Source organism: Eleutherodactylus coqui, chromosome 1 (genome assembly GCF_035609145.1).
Source record: "Eleutherodactylus coqui strain aEleCoq1 chromosome 1, aEleCoq1.hap1, whole genome shotgun sequence".
NCBI classification, from domain to species: domain Eukaryota; kingdom Metazoa; phylum Chordata; class Amphibia; order Anura; family Eleutherodactylidae; genus Eleutherodactylus; species Eleutherodactylus coqui.
In genome coordinates this window covers 327,421,042-327,443,817 of record NC_089837.1, presented here as the reverse complement: position 1 = coordinate 327,443,817, position 22,776 = coordinate 327,421,042, and the positions used below count along the sequence as shown (strand labels likewise).

The window sequence follows — 22,776 nt, the reverse complement described above, 5'->3', positions numbered from 1 at the left end:
TCTAAATGTTCTGCACGAGTGCTAACTAGCGTGACGTCACCCGCTCCTGTAGGTTGTTTAGCCGACAAGTGGTCCCGTGTAAATGGGGCATTATATTGTGGGCTTGTTTAGACAGTGTGGGGGAAGTAATGATTTTGTGCGTCTGCTGGCATCACGGAATGTAATGTTCACAGTACAAATTCTGCTGTGGATTTTTCTATGATTCCACAACAAATGTACTGCAAAATCCACTTGTTGTGACATGCTGATTAAGGGCTAATGCCCACAGCCGGATTCCTGCCACGTTGTACGCGGCGGAAATCCGCTGCGATGCCCCGCAGCTATTAGCTTCTATTGAACCTAATAGCTCAATGTTCACGATGTGGAATTTCGCAGCATGAAACAAACCGCGGTATGTTCTAAATTCAGCGGGAATATGTGCGGTCGACTTCTATTGTAGTCAATGGAAGCGGGCCGTCACGCTATACTTCCGCTGTAGCACAGCAGGCGTATCGCGTGAATACGCGGCCCCGCCCACTGCCGGCCACATCATCTGACACTGCCAGAGCCTCATGCGCTGTACTGTGCATGTGCGCTGGCGTTCCATGTGGGACGTGTACGGAGGATCTGGAGTGGTAAGTAGGGGGGTTTTGGGGAGGCGCCATGGTGGACTCCGCTGAGATATTCCTCTGGCAGCGCCCGTCACGGCCGTGGGCATGAGCCCTTACAGCGGAATTTACTCTACTCCTTGAAAGTTGAGAGTTCTGCTGCTAAATGAAACAATAGAAATGTTGTGGATTTAAAAGCTGCTCCATATCCGTTCCTTTTTTGAGGATCCTTCTCAGTTTTTTTCCGCAGCATCTGGAAGGTATTTGTAAGGTTTATCCACTGTTACTACTGTAAAGGCCCATTTACACACAATGATCGCTCAAAATTAATTCAAAAGATAGTATGATTGACAGTTTGAGCGATCATTTTGCATAAGATGCTAATGGGCACTAATGCCCATTAGCAGCTTATTACCTTCATTTGCATGTAAATTAGCCTCCATATTGTATGCAGAGAACAGCAGGTGGTCTGTTCTCTGCATACAGCCCCTTTGTTCTGCTATCAGTTCTCCAGCTGAACAATGGATTTTATGCTCACCTAAAAATCATCGTTCAGCAGAAGAGTAAAAGATGGGAGCAGTTACACACAACGATTATCGCTCAAATGATGGCTTTTGAGCGAATTTTGAGTGATAATCGTTGCGTGTAAATTGGGCTTTAGTGCTGCAAATTTTTCCACACTTGATTCCAATGTAAAAAATCAACAGTGTTTACAACCTATGTAGCTGTACTGTGAAGGTTTGCAGTATGTTATATACCCTTCTTTCCTTTTCACTTAAATTAAAGCAGTATTCTGGCGATTCAAAGTGACCGTTATATGCTTTTTAAAGCGATAACGTGTAATTTTGCAATATGGTATTCTAACTTGTTATACAAAGCTGCAGAGAGATTGCTTTCCCTGTGGTCTCCCACTGCTTAGTTCTTCATTAGTATCCAATGGTTAGAACCTGTACGCTCCGCTGTTATACTGGTCAGGCTTGTGCAATGCCTTCAGATCCTGTAATGATGACACAGTTTGTGCAGTCCGTGAATGCACACATCCATAACTAGCAGGGGGCATTGTGGGAAATGTAATTTTTGTACTCCCTGAGCACCGATTTAAATAACAATGTGGAAATCTGAAGCTGGCTGGAAAGCAGTGGCTGTGTGGGTTGGGTATAAAAAGAAAAAAAAAAGGTACTGCCGTTCAGTTTGACATTTTGCATGGGTGTTTGCAATATCAATAAGCGCAAACGTTGGGGAGATTTAAACTACTTGCATAACAAAATGTGGATTATTTAAAAGACAATCGGTCAGGATGATCATTTTTGTTTCTTCTTTCAGAGCTAAAAAAAATTACTACTCAAACATGACGGAATCTCCACGGCGCCCAAGTCGGTGTACGGGAGGAGTGATGGTGCGCCCTCATGCTGTTACGTAAGATGATTATTATATACATATATATTTTTTTCTTTCATACAAAAATGAAAGGGGTATTCCCATCGCAGCACTTCCTGGCCTAAGATGAGAAACCTGAGGCTGGTTTCCCAACCACCTCGCTGGGTGTTGCTAAACAGTCAAGTGTGGCAGCCTTAGGCTGGGTTCACACGGGGCGGATTTGCCGCGGAAATTCGATGGGAAATTTCGCTGCAGGAAATCCACCTGCGGCTGCTAATCCCGCACTTAGCCAGCTATGTGGACAAGATTTGTCAAAAATCTCATCCACACGGGGCAGCGACTCTGTCACCGCAAAGCTGGCAGAAGCTGGCGCTGCAGTGCGGATTCCCGGGACGCAGCATGCACACATTTTTTCTTTTTTTCTGCTGCAACCGTGCTCTCCTTTATGGGAGAGCCGGCCGCAAGAGAAAAGCATGCGGCGAAGCTGCTCTAAAATCTGCGGCTAAGTGCTGTGGGTTTTGAAGTTGCGCTTTCCTGGTGGAGATGCGACAAAACCGCAAGATTTCCGCTGAGAATGCAACCCGTGTGACCCAAGTCTCATGCTGTTTCCATAAGTCCCTTTTGAAGTGAATGTGAGTTCTGGAAATGGCATAGAACAGCATTTACTTCAATGGAAGTTATGGAAACCGTGTAAGGCTTCATGTCCACTGCACACGCGGATTCTGCATGGGGAATCCAGCACTGAATTTGCCCGTGCCCGGCGACCCTGCGTACCTGTTTGTGTCTTCTTCTGTACTGCGGATGTGTGCGGACGTGCTGGCTGGCGCACATGCGCAGTAGGTTTTTTCTTTTTAAATCTCCTGCTCTTCCCGCAGAATCCACATCCCGTCCGCAGTTGACGCCGCAGGTTGGACAGCTTCCATTGATTTCAATAGAAGCCATCCATGCGAGAAGCGTAGTAAAATGGAGCATGCTGCGCTTTCTTTTTTTTTTCATTCAAAAGCAGAAACTGCAATTGGTTTCTGCTTGTGTGCATAAAGAATCTTTTTTCCATAGCATGCTATGAAGGGTTGTCGCTGCGGAATCCAGAGGCGGACGTCCGCTCCAGATTCTGCAGCAAAAAATCTGCTAGTGGACATGAGGCCTAAGACTGGCACGCTCGGCTGTTTCCATAACACCCAGTGAGGTAGTTGGGGAAAAAAAAAAAGAATAAAAATCTTCAAGCTGCCTAAAACGCCGCACATTGTTAGGGCTTATTCAGACAACCGTATATCGGCCGGGTATTCACCCCCCGGCTGATATACGGCGTCCCTCTCTGCAGGGGGAGGAGGCTGGAAGAGTCGGGAGCAGTGCACTAAGCTCCGGCCCCCTGCTACAATTTGCAATGGGAGGGGCGGAGCTAAGTCCCAAAACTTAGCTCCGCCCCGTCCCACCCCCTCCTATTGAAAATAGTGCTGTGGGGCGGAGAGAGGGGGCGGGAGCTCAGTGCACTGCTCTTCCAGCATCCTCCCCCTGCAGAGAGGGATGCCGTATATCGGCCGGGGGTGAAAACCCGGCCGATATACAGTTGTCTGAATTGGCCCTTATAGTGAATCCTGCCAATGATGGTGTGTGTGTGTGTGTGTGTGTGTGTATGTAATATATATAAAAATATATTAAAACATAAAAATATATATAATTACACAAAAGATATTTGTACATTTATAGTTGAAAATAGATGCAAAACTAAGGCGCTGCAGTTTCCTCTATAGCTTCTCTAGATCTTAGTAGTTGCCTCTTTAGTACAATAGAATTGGGCATTATTAGACTAGGTGCCCACTTTGAGTGTGTATACTCAGTGCAGTGTGTTCTGCTCATTGCATTTATTTTTGGAAGACAGAATAGCCTAGTCGACTACACCATTCTGTCTTCTGTAAATAGCTGAAACGATATCAAATGAAGACCCAAGTTGGCAACTTTAGTCTGTCCGACTAATGAAATGGTTTGTACTACTTTGATGTCCTACGTGATGATATTTTTCTGTGTTACAGAAAGTGAGTGCATAGAATCTACGGTCTTCTCTGTGCAGAGTGTTTAGAACACTGTATAAGAGCTAAGACTCCCCCCAACACCTCTAAGATGGACTTACTAAAGTATTATGTGATGATTTACGATTTAGAAATTTTCTTGGAAACCCTCTTTAATAAAATTAATTTGATTAATGATTTTGCTGAGGCACAATTTTGACTTTTCAGAATCCTGAAATCAATATAAGTTCCCCCCTTCTACCTTTTGAGGTAAGAGACATGCAGAAATCAAGCATACAGCTTCTTTGTCAAGTCTCCGCTAATCAGCGTTCGCCTTGTGCTGTATACAAGCCTAGCTCTGATTGGCTGGGCTTCAGCCAATCAACACCATGCTAGATTCCTGCACTATTTCTTAGCTCTTCTTCAGTGTCTTGTGCAGAACAGCACCGCAGAGGAGAAATTGGCTGTGTGGATAAGAAGTGCAGAGGAAGCTACATGGGGCCTGTGATGATTGAGGGTAGATGGGGAAAGGGCATGCTGGTTGTGATGAGGTTGGATAGTACAGCATAGTATGTGTCTTTTTTTCACCCTGGGGGGAAAAGGACTATATATGGGGCTTTGAATACCTCGGGGAGAGGACTATATATTGTGGGTGCGAAGGCGGGGAGGAGGGGGTGTGAATAGCACATGGGTTGACTGGAGGAAATGGAACATCATCCTTTATTTGTATGTAACTAAAGTTAGTACCCCATTCTTCTACATAAGGGGTTCACATACACAGCAATGTCTTGCTTTCTACTGATTGTCATAATTATCCCGCTGAGTTCTGATAATCAGTATATATTAAGAAATCTATCTGTATGCAATTCTCTTATGTAAAAAATAGTCTTTGTACGTTTCTAGCTTGCTTCTAGCAAAAAAAAAGATTGAAATAAAAAATTGAGAAAAGTTAAGGATTATATTGACTTTTAGGCCACATCTCCTAGCTGTAAAATACATTTTATATACTGTGTGTAATAGAGGTACGAGGTCAGTCTTTGACACCAAGTATCAGCTGAGGCTGCTAAATAGTATTTTTCCTGTTCACCATTTTTTCATTCATATTTTCTCATTGTGTTCATTTTGCAGGGAGCAGTCGTATATGGAAAGCGTTGTTACGTTTCTTCAAGATGTTGTTCCACAGGTTAGTACTTGCATAGTTTAGATTTTACCCTGGTCATTGTATATATATAGGTAAATCTTCCTTTTCAGTAGATCTCCCCCACCCCATGGACAACCAATAGACACAGGCCAAGTGCGCCTGTAGTATGGTATGCAGAAATAATTGTATTTGTTCTGGAGGCTACTTGGGAAAACTTATGGTTCTCTTTTAAACTACAAGCTGCTATGTTGGCATTGCACACATGGGATTTTATGATTGAAGACCATCCGTTTTCCTGAGGACTTTGTAAAATGTGCCACTATACAATATATCAAAGTCTAAAGTATTGCTGCAGCTTTAAAATTGTGGACTTTTAAATGCACAATCCGTCAAATCTTCTGCTTTACTTCACAAAACTGGAAGCTAATGATGGCTTACTGCAAGACACAATGTGAGCTTGTAAAAAAACCTTTCCATTTGGTCTCACCAGCGACAGCTGCAGGCATATGCTGCCCCCTGACTGTATGTGTGACTACAAGCAAGTGATATGCTTGTACCTGACTGATATAGGTGTGAGCGACCGTATCGCTGCAACTGACTGTCGGGCAAGCTTCACTTAAGTGATGACTGGCGATCGCAATATCACAGCGAGAAAATCTTATATTTGAGTGTCAGCAATGCTTTTTCCTGAGAAATAATCTCGCATCTCATTAGTCTCCAGTGCTTTCCTATAGGTAGCTGATCACATTTTGTCTAATAATGTGAGTATCGCTGCCAAGCACTGGCTGCGGCAGCTCACTGTTGGGGCCAGTGATTGGCTGCAGCAGTTAGGGCATGTTCACACTTGCTTATATGTCAGTCTTGGATTTCTGTCTCTCTGTTCCAGTTTTGGAGCAGAGAAACAGAAGTAAAACTGCAATAAACTGATCAGGTTTAAAAACTGAATTCTTTCAGTTCCGATTCGCATGAACCAGTTTTTTGTTTTTTTTTAAAGAATATTTAAGCTCTGTATTATTCCACTTGAGTTTATTAAAAAAAACGTGAAGCTAGAACAGGACCTATCTGTCTCGCATGTAGTATTAATTACGTGCGAGAAGCCTATCTTTTCTCATGCGAAGTATTAACGTGCGAGAATCCCGAAAGTGAAAACGAAACCATTGCAATCAATGGTTTTGTTTGGTCCTGTTATGTGCTTGTGATTTTCACATCCGTATAGCTGGGACAAAACACGGCTATCTGTTTAAGCCTTTAGATTGAATGTCATCAGCTATAGGGAAGCACAGGGACTGTTTGGGGGCTGGAAGAAGTTGAAACCAGATGGGTATGTAGCCTGTATTACAGCTGGACAATGCCTTTTTAACAATTCATTGTTTTGTCCAACGAATAATTTTAATCTATAGCTTTTTTGGAAAGATCGTGTAGACTAAATATCAATAAACGTATCTCATTCTGATGTTCAATCTGTATTAAATAGTTCTTTAACCACCCCGATTCCTTTAAAGTGTACGATGCTCCTCTTCTGCAGTCCGACCTGGTTTCATGCCAGCGGAATTAAATTTCAAACAAAAACTATACTTTTCCCATTACTGAGTGTCTTGGAAGATTTATTTTTCCTTTCGGGGGTGGGGGCATACCATCAAAACAATAATCTTTATGAATCCCTATTATTGATTGTTTTGGACCGGAACATACGTTTCAGGTATTTTAATGCTGGCAATATACTGTATGTGCCCATTAACTCCTTCAGTACCATACACCAAAATCCTAATGCTAAAATGTACCTCTTCGTTGTTATCATTTGGGTCCTCTGCCCTGTGAGGAAGAACAAAGTACCAAATCTGCCTCCGTTTGGCCATTGGCTTGGATACCTCTGCCTCCCTTCAAATGAAAAGGGGTTTCCAACTATGAACCTTCATCACCCAAATGCTGTATTGATGTGGGTCTCATCTCTTGGATGCCACCAGTCGCACGAACCACAGTGGGTTTGTGTTGTACTCAGTGATGACCAAGTAAGTTTGCAGCAATCTCCATAAAACTCTGGAGGTAGAGGAACAAAAACAGCAAATTCCTCTAAAGGGACACTCCAGTGATTGCTTTTTTCTTTTTCATTCATTATGTAGCTATCCCCCCAGTATATATAAGTGCGCTAGTGTTACTTGCGTTAGTTATTTCTTTCTGTCTGAAACTCTTGGCCTCCTTTACTTCAGATGCTCATGTGATCTCAATTCTGACCAGCTCAGATCTGCTTGAAATTATATCGGCAGCTAGTCAGTTTCACAGTCTGAGTGATGCTGTTGCCTGAATCCTACTACTTCATATCTGGTAATGATAATTAAACTGATCCTTCAGCGGGCGAAAATGGTACAGTCTCAACCAATGCTGCATTAATGCATCATGGGATTGGTTTAAAAATGAAAGTAAAGTCTCACCATCAAGATGGTGCCTGATAAGCATCAGACAGGGGGCTGCAGTGCAGCAGTCAGGTGAGGGGGCAGCCTTGGATAAATGTGTTTACACTGGAGTAACCATTTTAATATTGAAAGACGCACACATGCAGAAAAGTCCCATTCTCTTTATATGTTACATCTAGAAGCAGCTTGGTTTATTTCAATGTCTCCCATATACTTGTATGGAGAGTGCCGGCTCTTCCACCACTGCATTCTTTTCTCCCCTCTTGTGCTAACTCACACAAAAAGGACCCATTGCCTTTTGCTATCTCAGCTAACATTTATTACTTATCATATGGATGGGTAATAGATGTTTGAAGTGGATTCCTTTTAAAATCAATATTAGACTCTCAAAAGTTTCAAGGCTGCGTTTTCACTCAGTAGAAGTTTTCACTATGGGCATTGCCTGAAAACCCGTGTGAAATCCTCTAGTGTTTTATTAATACGTTGAATATGAGGCCAGTTGTGTTGCACAAAATTCTGTAACAGTAGGACTTGTGGATTTTAAAATCTGCAACATACTTATAAGATGCTGCATCGTTTTGCAGTATGTAATTTAGTATTCTTATAATTATTATATGCTTCTGTGGAACAGATTACCATAAAAGTTATAGATTTTTTTTTTCTTTCTTTGCTGTGTATGTTCTCTTTAGGCAGAGTAGAGGTAACCTCTTACAGTTTGCCTCATGCAGCAGAAAGGTTAAGGGGTTTTCTACTAAAATACTATTGATGACCTCTCATCAGGATAGGTCATCAATAGTTGAATGGCTGGGGGCATGATGTGCGGGCGCATGCTGTCAACGCCGCAATAGCGGAGATCGGAGCAGAAACCGGCGCTTGTAATTGCAGGCACAGCGCTTGTAATTGCAGGCACGGCTCTTATTAGAAATCAACGGGAGCCGTGCCTGCAGTTACAAGCGCCGGCCTCTAAGTAAGGGGTTGGCACGGAGGCTTCCGCTCTAAATACACAGAGATCGGCGCGGCGGCTTCCGCGACGACCTCCCATGTAGTGGCCGGCGCTTGTGACTGCAGGCACAGCTCCCATTGATTTCAATGAAAGCTGTGCCTGCAGTTACAAGCGCCGGCCACTACATGGAGGTCGGCGTGGAGACTTCCGCTCTGACCTCTGTGTTTTTGCAGCAGTGACAACTTGCGCCCGCTCAGCTGATTGGTCGGGGTCCTGAGCGACGGACCTCGGCTGATCAACTATTGATGACCTATCCTGATAATAGGTCATCAATAGAATTTTAGTGGAAACCCCTTTAAATGCACCCCTGCTTGTAATCCATAAGATGTTGCTCTATGTGATAGTGATGGCATGTCCAGTTCTTTAAATTACACGTGTATTTTTTTTGTATTGTTAGGCTTACAGTGGCTCACCTACAACGGAGGAGAAAGAGAAAATAGTTTGGGTCCGGTTTGAAAATTCAGATTTGAATGGTAAGGCTATTTTTATTTTGCTAGTGATGATAACTTTCAGACACTAGATTAATTATATGATTATTTTAATATTTATTACCACTAGCTATAACTTCTTATCTACCCCACTACACACCCTCTCATATATTGTTATTGTTCACTGTATACCTTCTCCTATACCAAAGTGTGTGCTTTGGTCAGTCAGCGTGCAGTAAACTCCCCACCATTTATCATGACTTCATTACAAAATCTCTAAACTTGCTGGATCTCGCAGAAATATAGATTCCACTGTCTGACACCACTTCCTTTGCTGTTCCGTATTACGATGGCCTACACTTCTCCCATACCACCCCAGACCTGAAAACAGGTGTAGTGGAGAGATACGTATTCTTCTCTCTCCACAGTGTACCATCCAGGTTATTCCCCCTGTACCCCCACTCATATTCCCCTCTTTTGAGTTCCACACTCTCTTAGACTCTTCCATCCTCTTCCTCTGCAAGTGTCAGTTATCTACTGCCCTCCCAGTCTGTTCTTGGATCACCTCGCTGCTTGGCACCCCCTACTTCCTATCCTGTGAAATTTTAACTCTCAACCTGGGTGACTTTAATATCCCCATTGATAACCCAACATCCCCAGCTGCTTTTTACCTATTGCAAACGTCCTCCCTAGGTCTTTCACAGCTTACGGTCTTTGCCACACAAAGACACACAACGATGAGAATACGTTTGCCTTGGTCATCTTTTGTCTCTGCAAACGCCTTTCTCCCGGTCTCTGATCACAACTTCTTTTCCTTTACCATTGAGTATTTTTGTCTTTCCAAGGATATCCCTACCTGCTGCACATGCAGAAATCTACAGGCTGCTTACACCCAGCAAGTTTCAGACTTCCTCTAGCTCTTTCTTCTCTTGTCGCGATATGGTTGACCAACACTACAATAAAACTCTCAAAAATTTAGTTTATGATGCAGCACCCCCATACACTCCAGCCCTCTTGATGTAGACCACGGCAACCTTGGCTCATGCCTCAAATGAATTTCCTTATGCAGTGCTCTAGGTGCGCTGATCCCTTTTGGAGGAAATCGCGAACATCAGCAGATTTTCTCCACTACAAATTCATGCTCAGAACATTCAACTTGCTCTCCAATGGGTTCCTTCACATTGGCGATGTTTTGTAGGCTGCTACATTGCAAGGGAAAAAAATCATGGGTTGCTGAATATTGTCGTGATTTGCTATGTTTTGTAGCCCATGTTTCTCTATGGTGCCTTACTTTCTGGTATATCGCACGAAAACGTGTTTTTTGTGCAGTGCGATGCGATTTTCACAGTAGGAAATCCTATTGTAAAAGCCCTAAAATAAGGCCTATCTGCATCAAAACAAAAACACAATTTATTACCTAACAGGCGCTGTGTCCCCCTTCCCTGACCAGCCTCCCACCCCAGGTATTTAGTGCAGTGGGAAGCAGGCCTTGGTTTGTCATTGTCTCCGGAACAACGCAACTGTATTTTTACACTTTAAGGTCTACAGTTAGTTCTCACTTCAAAGAGGCTAGATACTAAATTGTTACTCGATAGTACAGGGTTCCTACACACTTGCATACTGTTTTTCCTTGGATTAGGGACCCTTATTAGAGTTGTGGAAAGAAGGAACAAACATTACTTCAAATCCTTTTGGTCATGTTGTTTTCTTTTTCCTTTTGGGGCAAAGCCGAAAAGGTGATATAAAAAGTTACTAGTCTGATGACTTCCCTCCTGCCCAGCACGCTTTTGTACTACATCATCACAAGACTCCTCTCCCCAATTACAGGAGTTCCTTTAGCAGCCGTGCGCCCACTATCTCGCTGTTATTTACCAAAGTTAACGAAGTAACGCTCATGGAGGACCCAACCACCTCCCTTCATGATTTTTAGGATTTATTCTATAGAAGCTGGTTTTACTGGATGGAATTCCAAAAATCCCTGATTACAGGGACCTCCTCAGGGATGCTACCTGAGTGATTCTTTTAGTAGCTAGTTATTTTTGGGGTGGGTCTTACCTAGATTCTTCTGCTGTCCCTTCCTCTCCTTTTGTTGTTTTGTGTGTTCTCTACCCTCTTTTCTTCTTTCTTTCTTTTCTTCTCCTCCTGTTTGACCTTCTCTCCATTATTAACTGTTATTTAAAACTTTGGGTTGGTTCCGGCAGCGGGGTCCTCATCCTGCCCATTGGAGATGTCATTACATCACTTTTGATCTTTTCTCCACAGTTTTTGTTATCTGTTGAGCAACCTATGTATTTATTTTTGTTTTTTTATTGTATGTATTATATTTATGCCCTCTTGTTTGAAGGCCATCCACCCTCCATGCTTCTACCCTCATTATAAACAATTATAAAAAATATATTCTTCTCATTACTAAATCGAACGTGACTACTCTCTGATTCTTCTTGATCTCTCTCTCTGTGGCATTTGCACTGTAGTTTATCAACTTTTTCTTGTATGCTTCGCTCTCTTGGGCTCAAGTATACTACTGTTTTTTCTCTGACCGCTCATAAAGTGTATCATTTGCTGGCTCTACTTCTTCTCATCCTATTCTTGCTGTTGGGGTTCCTCAGGGCTTGGTTCTCTCCTGATTTCCATCTGCACAGCCCCCTTTTGGACAAACCATCAGCATATTTGGCTTTTGGTCCCATCTGTTTGCTGATTACAATCAAATAAATACTTTTAGTGACATCACTCCTTCACTACTATACAATGCAACAAATTGTCTGTCCGTTGTCTCCAATGCCATGTCCTCTCTATCTAAAACTGAATTTATTGCTCTTCCACCATTTACTTACCAACCTAAGGGCTCATGTCCACGGGGAAAATAAGAATTAAAATCCGCAGCGTTTGTCCCGCACGCGGATCCGCGCCCCATAGGAATGCATTGACCACCCGCGGGTTGATAAATACCCGCGGATGGTAATTAAAAAATTCCTGGAGCATGAAAAAAGTGGACATGCTCCATTTTAGTTCGGATCACGCGTGCGGGAGCTCATAGAGCACATAGCTCAATTGATCTCCCGCATGAAAAATAAAAGACAATTACAGTGCATCCACACTGCATCCGCAGCCCAAATCCGCGCTACAAATCCGCAGCGGATCTGATTTTTCCCCGTGGACATGAGGCCTGAATCTGATATTTCCATCTCCGTCTGTGGTACCACGATAAGTCCCCGGCAGCAGTCCCGCTGAATTTGGATATTTGACCCCAAAGTTTCCTTTACTCCCCAAATTCAATCTGTTGTTCGTTCAGGTCACCTGCACCTCAAAAACATCTCCTGAATCCGCCCTTTCATCACGGCGAAACATCAAAGTCTCTTACTGTTGCCCTTATCCATTATCAGCTTGATTACTTGAACTTGCTACTGATTGGTCTTCCTCCCACTAAACTCTCCCCTACCCAATCCATCCTGAAGGAAATAGCCAGGCTCATCTTTTTGTCCACCGATGCCTTCACCCTGTGCCAGTAAAACTCCTCATCACTCTCATCCATAAAGCTCTTGACAGTGCTGCACCACTCTCCGCTCTGCCAGTGACCTTCAATTAAATCCCCCTTTAATCTGAACCGCCCACTCCTGCCTCTAAGTTTTCTCCAGAGCCACACCAGTTCTCTGGGATGCGCTACCCAGGCAATCAAGTTAATTCTGAACAGCTAATGCTTGAAATATATCTTAAAAGCACATCTTTTTGGAAGGGCCTTCCATGTTCCCTAACCTAAATTTTTCTCCATTTACCCTGCTTCTACACTTCCCATTGGAAACGTGACCCTTTCTTTCCAATGCATCACCACTGGTTTGTACAGAAGTTTTTGTACCTCTTGTATCACCTGGTTTCTTTAGAGCAGGCTCACATGAGTGTAATTTAATAACGTATTATGCGCGCTATGTATGCACGCAGAATACGTGGTGAATGGAGTCAATGAAAATACATTAATTTTCATTGATTCATTCACACTACGCTCGTAAAAAGAAGAAAAAGTTCTATTTTACCACATATGAGCAGGCTAGCTGAACCATGCGGGGATGAACCTGCATCCTTCAGGTCGTGAGCGAGAGCTTAGAACTGCATTCTGCTGCCTTAACACTCTGCACAAGAAATTCATAGAAGGCGGGAGTTGAGAGATTTTAGTTCATGAACGGAATATTTTCATTTTCTCCAGAGTTACTGGAACTAAATATTTCCAAAATATGTCCATTGAAGGGCTTTCATAGAGTACCTATCATGACGCTGATTAGTATCTTTTCAGACTTTGGAGTTGGCAGGAAAGGCCTCATGTCCACGGGCCTGCACGGTTTTCCCATGCAGAATCCGGCAGCAGATTCCACCTGGCCTGACATGAGGCCAGAAAATACATTATACCTGTCCGGGTGCTAACAGGACAGATCTTCTGTCTTTTGCACAGCGAATGTGCTTGGGATGTCGGCGGCATGCCGTGTGCCTGGGCCGTGCCGTCTTTTTAAAAAATTTTCAACGCGGTCCACAGCATGGACGCAGTGACAGCTGGGTCTGTGCCGCGGATCCGGATGGCTTTCATTGGCTTCAGTGGAAGCCGCGGGAGCAGTCTGTGCAGGAGAACCGCATAAAAATTGAGCATGCTGCGGTTGTCTTCCTGCGCGTGCGATCTGCACGCCGGGGAAAAATGACATCCACGGGTATTTAATTACCTGCGGGTGCCCAATGATTTTCTATGGACACGGATCACGCGTGCGGGAGACCCGCGCGGATTTAATAAATCTATTTTCCCTGTGAACATTAAGCTTAAGAGAGATTGTAGAAGTACATTTAAAAAAAGAAAACAAACTAAAGGCAATGATTGCCTGTCTGTCCATTTCAGATACATACAGGAATATGGAGTTTCATGAAATGCACAGTACGGGGAATGATCCGCCTTTGCTTCTGATGATTGGATACACAGATGGCCTGCAGATATGGAGTATACCGGTGAGTGCTCTTTTCTGAACATTTTTAGGGAGAATTTTCAAAACGAGTGCAAAGAAAAAATGGTTAAGTTGCATATAATCTGCCTAGTTGCTACTTTCAGTTCCAATGCACGTTGATAAATCTGAGAAATCTCCCCATATGCTCTTTCTCTACTATGTGGATTTATGAAAAATTACTGATAGCTGATTTGTCTTGGGTGCGTTTCTTTTCGTTTTTTTTTTTAATTATTATTAACATATTCCATACCGTTTTGTAAATAATTTCCATAGCAATAGTATACACATGTGCAGATTTAAAGGCACAAAGACTAATTTTATTATATATATATATATATATATATATATATATATATCTTATACCCGGCGTATAAGATGACCTTTTAACCCCGAAAAATCTGCTCTGCAGTCGCGGGTCGTCTTATATGTCGGGTATACAAAAAAAAGTGTCAAAAAAAAAAGTCAGTACTCACCTCCCACGGTGTTCTGCGGCGCTGCTGCAGGCTGTCGCTCCCTCCTCGTCCCCAACAGAGCATTGGTTTCTGGACGCGGGGCTTGAAATCCCCGCCTCCAGAAAGCTAATGCTGTGATTGGCTAACTCACATGCCGTCAGCCAATCACAGCCATTTAATGACATTATTGAATGGCTGTGATTGGCTAACTCACGCAGCCAATCACAGCATTAGCTTTCTGGAGGCGGGGATTTCAAGCCCCACATCCAGAAAGCAATGCTCTGTCGGGGACGAGGAGGGAGCGACAGCCTGCCGCAGGACGCCAGGGGAGGTAAGTACTTTTTTTTTCTTTTTTTTTTTTACACCATATTCTGGGGGGTCGTCTTATACGCCCAGTCGCCTTATATGCCGGAATATACTGTAGTTTTAATTTTACAGGTTAGGGCTTTATTTTTTTATTGTCTATGACAACAGAGATTGTTAGTGCACATTCACCTATTCTCTTTCATTTATACGTAGTTGGAATTCCAGTAACTACAGTTTTAACCCTTTAAGAAGCTTTTTACAAATTGTAAGCCGAGTGAAATGGAAAAGTGCAATTTTGCCATCTTATTGGGGGGGGGGGGGGCAGGAGGGGGTGAGGTCCTGTTTCTATGGTGTACACACTGCAGCAAATGTGACGTGATAACTTTATTCTATGGGTTAGTATGATTACTATGATACTAAACTTAGACAGTGTTTTTTTTTATTTGCTGTACTACTTAAAAAAAATAAAATAAGAAAAAATTAAATTATTTGTTGCCGCCATCTTCTGACAGCCATAATTTTTTTTTTCTCTTTTTCGTCACCATAGTTGTGTGAGGGCTTGTTTTTTGCAGGATGTCCTGTAGTTTCTATTTGTTATACATATGACTTTTTTATTGCTTTTTATTACATTTGTTCTTTGAGACGGAATGACCAAAAAAGCGCAATCCTGACGTTATGTTTTTATTTTTTTTACTCCAATGACGTTCACCACGCAGGGTAAATAATGTATTACTTTGATAGATCAGACTTTTATAAACACAGTGATACCAAAAATGTTTTGTTTTTTTTAATTTTGATTTTTTTCATTATAAATATGGCAAAATTTGTTAAACTTCATTACCTTTTTTTTAAATAAAACTTTTTTTAAAACTGGTTTTTTTTTTTTTTTTTTAGTTCCCATAGCGGATATGAACCTGTGAGGGTTTGATGGCTGCTGTAGGATGACTTATAGGCAGTCTGCAATGGCAGCCCTGGGGGATTTCAGGAGGCCCCTGGCTGCCATGGCAGCCAAACGGCACCCCGTGATCTCATCATGGCGTGCCGTTTGGGACCCCCACACAGCAATCAGGCCATTTAAATGCAGCTGTTGGAATTTAAAGGGTTAGCAGCCTCATTCAACAGGAGTGCTGATCGAAGCTTTTGGGGACAGGTGTCAGCTGTAAGAAACTACCGGCATCCGCATTGTATGGAGTGGGTCCCGATCCCTCTCCATACAAACCCTGAATCTCCAAGGTGTAACTGTACATCATGGAGTGTTTATGGGGTTAAAGAGTAACTACCCTTTCAACTAACTTCAGAAAGCACATAAACTACGAGGCCGTCTTTTGCTGCCGGAAATAGCCGAAAAGTTGTGAAGACAGCTGAGAGGGCACAGCGCTTAGGTGAGTTCTGTAGCCCCCTCAGTCTAACAATTAGCGGGGGTCTCAGTAGCTCCTGCCAGTCACACCCTGAAACTATGTGACAAGCGTCACTGAGTAACCAATGAGCACTTTTTTGTTGTAAGGGAAAGTACTCATTGTTTGCCGAGCTGCAGTGTGGATGCCGCCAGCGGTAGTTTAGTGAGCAGCAAGTACAGCAAGAAGAGCGCCAGTAAGACCGTGACTTGGCGAGTCTGGATTATCTGTTCTCTCTAGGAAGGTCCGGGGAGACTCTGAAGCTGCCTGTCTGTTTTCTGTACAGTTAACTGCTTCAGTTGTATGCTTTTTTATTTAATTTTTAAAGCCCCCCTTCATCCCCAAGTACCTGCCACATAGCTACTTATACACAGCCTCCCCTCCCCACAGCGCCCTTACTGTCTTGTCCCTTACTTCTCAGGACTCCCCTTCCAGCAGAGTATCCCCATTATTAACCCCTTAATGACGCGTACGCTTCTTTTTTTTTCATTTTCGTTTTTTTTCTTCCCCCCTTTAAAAAAAAATTGTAACTCTTTATTTGTCCATCGACGTCGCTGTATGAAGGCTTGATTTTTGCGGGACGAGTTGTAGTTTTTTGTGGTGCTATTATGTGGTACCATATAATGTACTGAAAAACTTTTAAAAGATTCTAAGTGGAGTAAAATGAAAAAAAAACAAAACCGACATTCCACCATCTTTCAGTGCGTCTTGTTTCTACGGTGCATAAACTGCAACAAAAACGACATGATAACTTTATTCTATGTGTCAGTACGATTGCTACGATACCAAACTTGTCTAGTTTTTTACTTTACTACTTTTATTTTTTTTTCAGACATTTAGTTTTTTTCAATTATTTTCTGCCGCCATCTTTTGCACGCAATAACTTTTTTATTTCTCTGTCAACGTAGTTGAGTGAGGGCTAATTGTTTGCAGGATGTCCTGTAGTTTACGTTAGTACTAGGGATGAGCGAGGACGCTTGGATAAGTCAGTTACTCGAGCGAGCCTTGCTCTTCTCGAGTAACTGCATTCTTGTCCGAGCGTGCTTGGGGAGGCAGCGGGGGGGGGGGGGGGGGGATCTCTCTCACTCTTTTCCCCGCTATCCCCCGTCGCACCCCCGAGCACGCTCGAACAAGAATGCAGTTACTCGAGAAGAGCGAGGCTCGCTCGAGTAACTGACTTATCCGAGCATGCTCGCTCATCTCTAGTTAGTACCAATTTGGAATACATATGAGTTTTTGATTGCTTTTTATTGTGTTTTTCCTGGGAGACAGGGTAAGTGAAAAAGTGCATTTCTGGCGTTCTTTGTTTATTTATTTTTATCGGACGACGTTCACCATCTGGGGTAAATAATGCGCTACTTTCATAGATCGGACTTTTACGGATGTGGCGATACAAAATATGTAATTTTCTTTTATGATTTAGATATTTTTATTATAGATATGGCAAAAGGGGGGCGATTTAAACTTGTATTACTTTTTTATTTTTTTTACAATTAATAAAACTTTTTATTGATCTTCTTTTTTACTTTTCTTTTCAGCCCCCCCCCCCCATCCCCGGGAGAGAACAACATACAATGCTTTGATCGCTCCTGCTGGATGACGTAATGCTATACCATTATTTCATACTGCATTCTGACATGCAGCCTATCAAGCCACCCCACGGGGATGGCTTGATAGGCAGTCTCCCAAGGCAGCCCTGGGGCCTTTCAGAAGGCCCCCGGCTGCCATGACACCTGCACAGCTGCCCCGATCTCACCGTGGGGGGCCGTACAACATCGTTCAGGGGATTTAAAGGGTTAATTTAAAGGGTTAATAGCCGCAATCGGCCGTGCGGTCGATTGCAGCTATTGCCTATGGGTGTCAGCTGTAATAAACAGCTGACACCCGCGCTGTATGAAGAGAGTACGCCCTGCGACCTCTCTTCATACATACCTCAATGCTCCAGTACGTAAATGTACGTCCTGGAGCGGTAAGGGATTAATTTGCCAGCACAGTGTCACCCATTATTAGAGGTAATAAATGTAAGGAAACAGGTGGAGCAACCCTAGACTGACTTCCTAAAGTGAGCTAGAAAAATTGTATGCTCTCTTAGTGACCAAGTGGGTGAAAGAACAGATTGAAGTGGGTAGGGCGCTGGTAACCCAGAGAACCGCTACACCAGGGAGAACGAGTACAGTGATAAGGATGAGGATGGATGCAAAAAGCATTAAAGTTGGGTACAACCCTTTCTTGAACAGAATCCTAGAGTCATAGACAGGGGAAATATAAACAGCCAAAAAGAAAAATTAATCACAGAAAGCAGCCATATACTTACTAATATACTAATACAAGAGGGCAGGTAAAAACACCACAACCCTCAACATACAGACAGCCAGATTGCTATATGGAGGAGCATTACACAGGTGCAATACTGATGAACAACCATTCACACACCTTCCTTATATAGAGGGGACGGCTGCTTAGTACTATTCTTGCACAAAAAAGGCATCTACAGCGTGTCAGGCCACATAATACGTGTAGTGCACTATGCTATTACAGTGCCAATGAGTGAAATGCATGATTATGAACAAATGATATTCAATGGTTTCATATTGATTTGGGTTGTGCCCTCTCAAGCCTCGCAGCGTTAAGAAAACCGGTGCTATCGCCCATTGTTTTCAATGGGGCCAGCGGCAACCCCATTGAAAACATTGGGAGTGCATCGCGTTCCCTTGAGAAAGCTGGGAGGTTCGCAATGCTATCCCATTGCTTTCAATGGGGTCAGCGCTGCTGCCGCCCCATTGAGAGCAATGGGTTGCAGGCAACCCCCACAGCAATAATTTTCGAAGAAGGCTTGAAATAGAAGTCATTCTCTGAAAATCATCGCTTGCTGTAAAAAAAAAAAAAAAAAAAAAAAAAAAGACATTTACTTACTTAGGGCATCTGCACACTGTTAACAAATGCAATCCTCTGCAGACAGCCGTGATTTGGCCGCGCGGTAAGCAAATCGCGGCCCCACACAGAACCGTCAGCCGGCGCACGCGCAGAGCGGGGCCTTGGGAGAGGTAAGTGCCCGCGCTGCTCTTTGCAGACGCTCGGGTCGGGTCCCGCTGCGAGAACTCTCGCAGCCGGATCCGACCCGGTCGTCTGCAGGCGGCCTTAGAAGAGCCGTCTGTCTCTTCTCTCTGGCCCCCGCAGTTGTCTTCTGTCTTCTGGAGGCCGGGGATTGGAAAATCTCCGCCTCTAGAAAGCGCTGCCTCTGACTGGTTCAGCGCTGTGAACAATTAGAGGCAGCGCTCAGCCGCCATTGAATGACGTCTAGGTTTTAAGTACATTTATGTACAAACAGAATTTTTTTAAAAGGGGTTTCCCTTTGAAAAATAATGTTTATAGTTGAATTGGAGCCCATACTTGTAAACATGTTTTGTATTCACACTTAGAAACTTTTTAATATCCCTAGATATTCAAGGCAAATTTGATTTGTGGAAATTGCGCGGGAGATCTGCAAATCAAGCCCCCAATAGAGATACACGGGCGTCCGCAAATGGATTAAAGCATCCTGATTTGATTTGTGGGCTTTTTGCTCTGGGGAAACAAATCACAGTATGCTCCTTTTTTGTGCAGATCCTGCACGGACGACTTCCATTGGAGTCAAGGGAAGCTGTCTGATTCACGGCACACCCGCAGCTGACACTGTGGATGTGCCACAGATCCGCGAGAACGCAGGAGATTTAAAAAAAAAAACAACCCAAAACTGTACTGCGCATGTCCAACGACGAGCTGTGAGGACAATGCGCAGTACAGCAAACCCGGAAGCGGAGGGATCTTTCCGGCGCCGCTGCCGGGGAAATGCAGGTAAGCAGGGCTCACTGGCTGTGGGCAGTGCTGGATTCCGCGCGTGCCGTGGACATGAGGCCTAAAAGTAGTTTTAGGTAAAACGACTGTTGAGCGTATAAGTGTAAGCGCTTTACATAGGAGCGGTAGTCCGTCTGTGAATGGGGGTGGAGTGGGCCAGAGACTGTTCCCACCTGACTCCATTCAAAGGTAAACAAGCAGTTGTTAATAGTTGAACAACTGCCTGTTTACACGGCCTGACAGTTTCTTGCTTTTTACTTCTGCTAAGGTACCTTAATGTTAGAATAGCACCACCTACTCTTTGTATGTTTCAAGTACTTGCATCTATCTCTGCTCCACAGGGAATATGGAGTGCTAGCTGGTGTGATGAGTTTGCACTTCTGAAGCTGCATTATCTGTCTGTCTGCTTGTCAGACGCGATGCTGAGCAAGTGATGAGAATGAAACACAGTAACGCTGTGTTAAGGGCCTTTCCCACGGACTGATATCATTCAGTTTCCTGTAATCCAGTGAGAATCGGACAGATTGAACTGAACGACAAATGAGAATTTGTTGGCTTCCCATTCGTCATTCTGTTACTGCATGCAGGAAACCGAATGATGGATTGACCTGTGTGAACAGTTGTTTACTGATGAATTACTGCCTAGGTACTGTGAAAGGAGGCAGGTGAGATGCAACGGACCCAGCTCTGCTCTGCCTCCATTCACTAGTGAGGACCGATATCCTGGGACGACCTGTGGGACATCTGCGCCCGACTGGTCATCCCATGTAAAAGCACCCTTACTATTTTCTCATTTGCTCAGCATCTCCTTTGGTAAGCAGAGAAGATGTTTTTAGCTTCAGATGCAACCAGTTGGTCATGCAGTATTTAGAGCTGCAGAAAGAAGTAGGACACAGAAGACAAACAGTAGGTGGCGCTATTCTAACATTAGTCCTGGGATATCTGTGAATAAAATAACTTTTTTTTTGTATTAATAAAAAATAATCATAGGATGCATTTAGCCCTTTCCAATCCAATGTCGGGCCTGCCCCGACATCATAATTTCCCTCCACAGCTCCGATGTCGGGACAGGCCCGACACTGCAGTGCAGGAGTTCATCTGCACCCGATCATCAGACACATCGGGTGCAGATACACTCCTTCACTGGTCCTCGTCGAGGACCCCCGAGGAAAAGGCAGAAAGGGTTTTTAACCCTTCCTGCCTTCTCCTTTACACATTACATAGTGCTCAATTAGCGCTATGTAATGCAGGAGATTCCCGCCAGCGATCATGTGACCGCCGGTGTCATGTGACCCCCAGCGGTCACATGAACGCCGAGCCGGAAGCCTGCATTGTGGGGGGCCTGCTTACCTGTCTGGCGTCTTCTGCATTCTCCCTTCTGTCTCCCGGCTCGGCGATCATGTGACCGCTGGGTGCCACCTGACCCCAGTGGTCACATGATCACCGAGCCGGGAGGCAGAGGGAGAATGCGGAAGAAGCCAGACAGGTAAGCAGGCCCCCCCACGGTGCAGTGAGCATCTGCACCCTCCTGAACCCTGTCAGTTCAGGAGGGTGCAGGGAAATGTATTTTTTCTCATCCATTCTCCCCAGCTCCAATTTATTTGGAGCTGGGGAGAATGAATGAGAGAAAATAATTGGATTGGAAAGGGTTAACCGTAAAACATATTTTTCATGGGACAGCTCTTATTAACAATAGAAATGTGCAGCTTTTCCTTGGAAATCTGCAGTAGATTAGAGCATGCTATGGAAATTTCCACAGTATATGGTAGGCTGTACTTTCATGGCTGATAGTAAATCACGCCAGAGATTCCTGGGGCGGGACTCCCATTGTGCAGTACAAGGACACCGCGTCCGTGTGCTATGCGATGGATGGGTCACCGCACCTTTGCATGTACTACCTATTGCGAGACTCGCACTAAAATATGACCTGTTGTGACTATAAAAACACAGTTGCCGCGTTTCTTATGAGTCTTTAATCATTAAGGACTCTGGGTTTGAACCGTGCCAACATGAAAAACCAGCACGCGCACACAGCTAGACTCTTCTCACAAGGCTGCTTGCGTGATGCTCTGCCACCGATATAGGACTGCGCCCACCCAGCCTTGTGAAAATAGTCGAGCTGTGGGTGTGGGCTGATTTCTCAGGGGTGTAGCACTGGCACTGGCGACCCAGGGTATATAAAAAGCACCTCTCCAGAACCTCATAACATAGTTTATTGGCCTTAAAGGTGATGATAGCTGCCCTTTAAGAGGCTTGCATGTTAAATACACTTGTTATATTTACAGCAGCGGACATTTTACTTAGAACTGTGTAAGTGTGCTTAAAGCAGTGGTGTTTGTTGTCATTGGGCTGACATTTATTTTTCTTGTCCCTTTAAATAAAGACTACATTTTATTGGGGCTTATCATTCTTGTTGATTGGAAAATGACTAAATGAAACATGAACTTGTGTCCCGTTCATCGTAGCGTCTGCTGCAAGTAAGCAGCATGGATCTTCTGATTTAATATGGTAGCTAGGGAAATGATACAGTAAACATGAAACATACACAAGGTACTGCACTATGCTATCATCTTGAAAACGTCTGCAGGGTTCTCTCAAAGAAGATAGATGCTGTTCGTATTTGCTGACTCGATGATCCATACCTCCCAAACGTGTTCAGTAGGATCCCGATTGAGACTCTTTGCAGGCCCATCCCATCATGGAACATCTGAACATACATACCCTCAAACCAACTTAAACCGCATCGGATTTGTAACAAGGTGCATTGTCTTGTTGGAATTATTGCTGACCATTTCCAGACTATTGCCACGTTGTTGGCAGCATATTGTCTAGAATGTCTCTGTGTTCATGGTTCTTGCTAC

General features: G+C 43.8%; 1 protein-coding gene across 3 annotated transcripts in view; it reads left to right on the top strand.

The window, feature by feature from the left end:
• The window catches only part of BCAS3 (BCAS3 microtubule associated cell migration factor), a 1,118,574-nt gene that overhangs the window by 18,568 nt on the left and 1,077,230 nt on the right, over positions 1–22,776 (top strand). For all 3 annotated transcript variants that reach the window (XM_066575105.1, XM_066575107.1, XM_066575106.1), the window contains exons 2-5: positions 1,911–2,003; positions 5,099–5,153; positions 8,923–8,998; positions 13,827–13,933. In XM_066575105.1, the coding sequence (XP_066431202.1) occupies positions 1,936–2,003; positions 5,099–5,153; positions 8,923–8,998; positions 13,827–13,933 (306 nt within the window). In that variant the 5' untranslated portion in view covers positions 1,911–1,935. The remainder of the gene's footprint in view (positions 1–1,910; positions 2,004–5,098; positions 5,154–8,922; positions 8,999–13,826; positions 13,934–22,776) is intronic.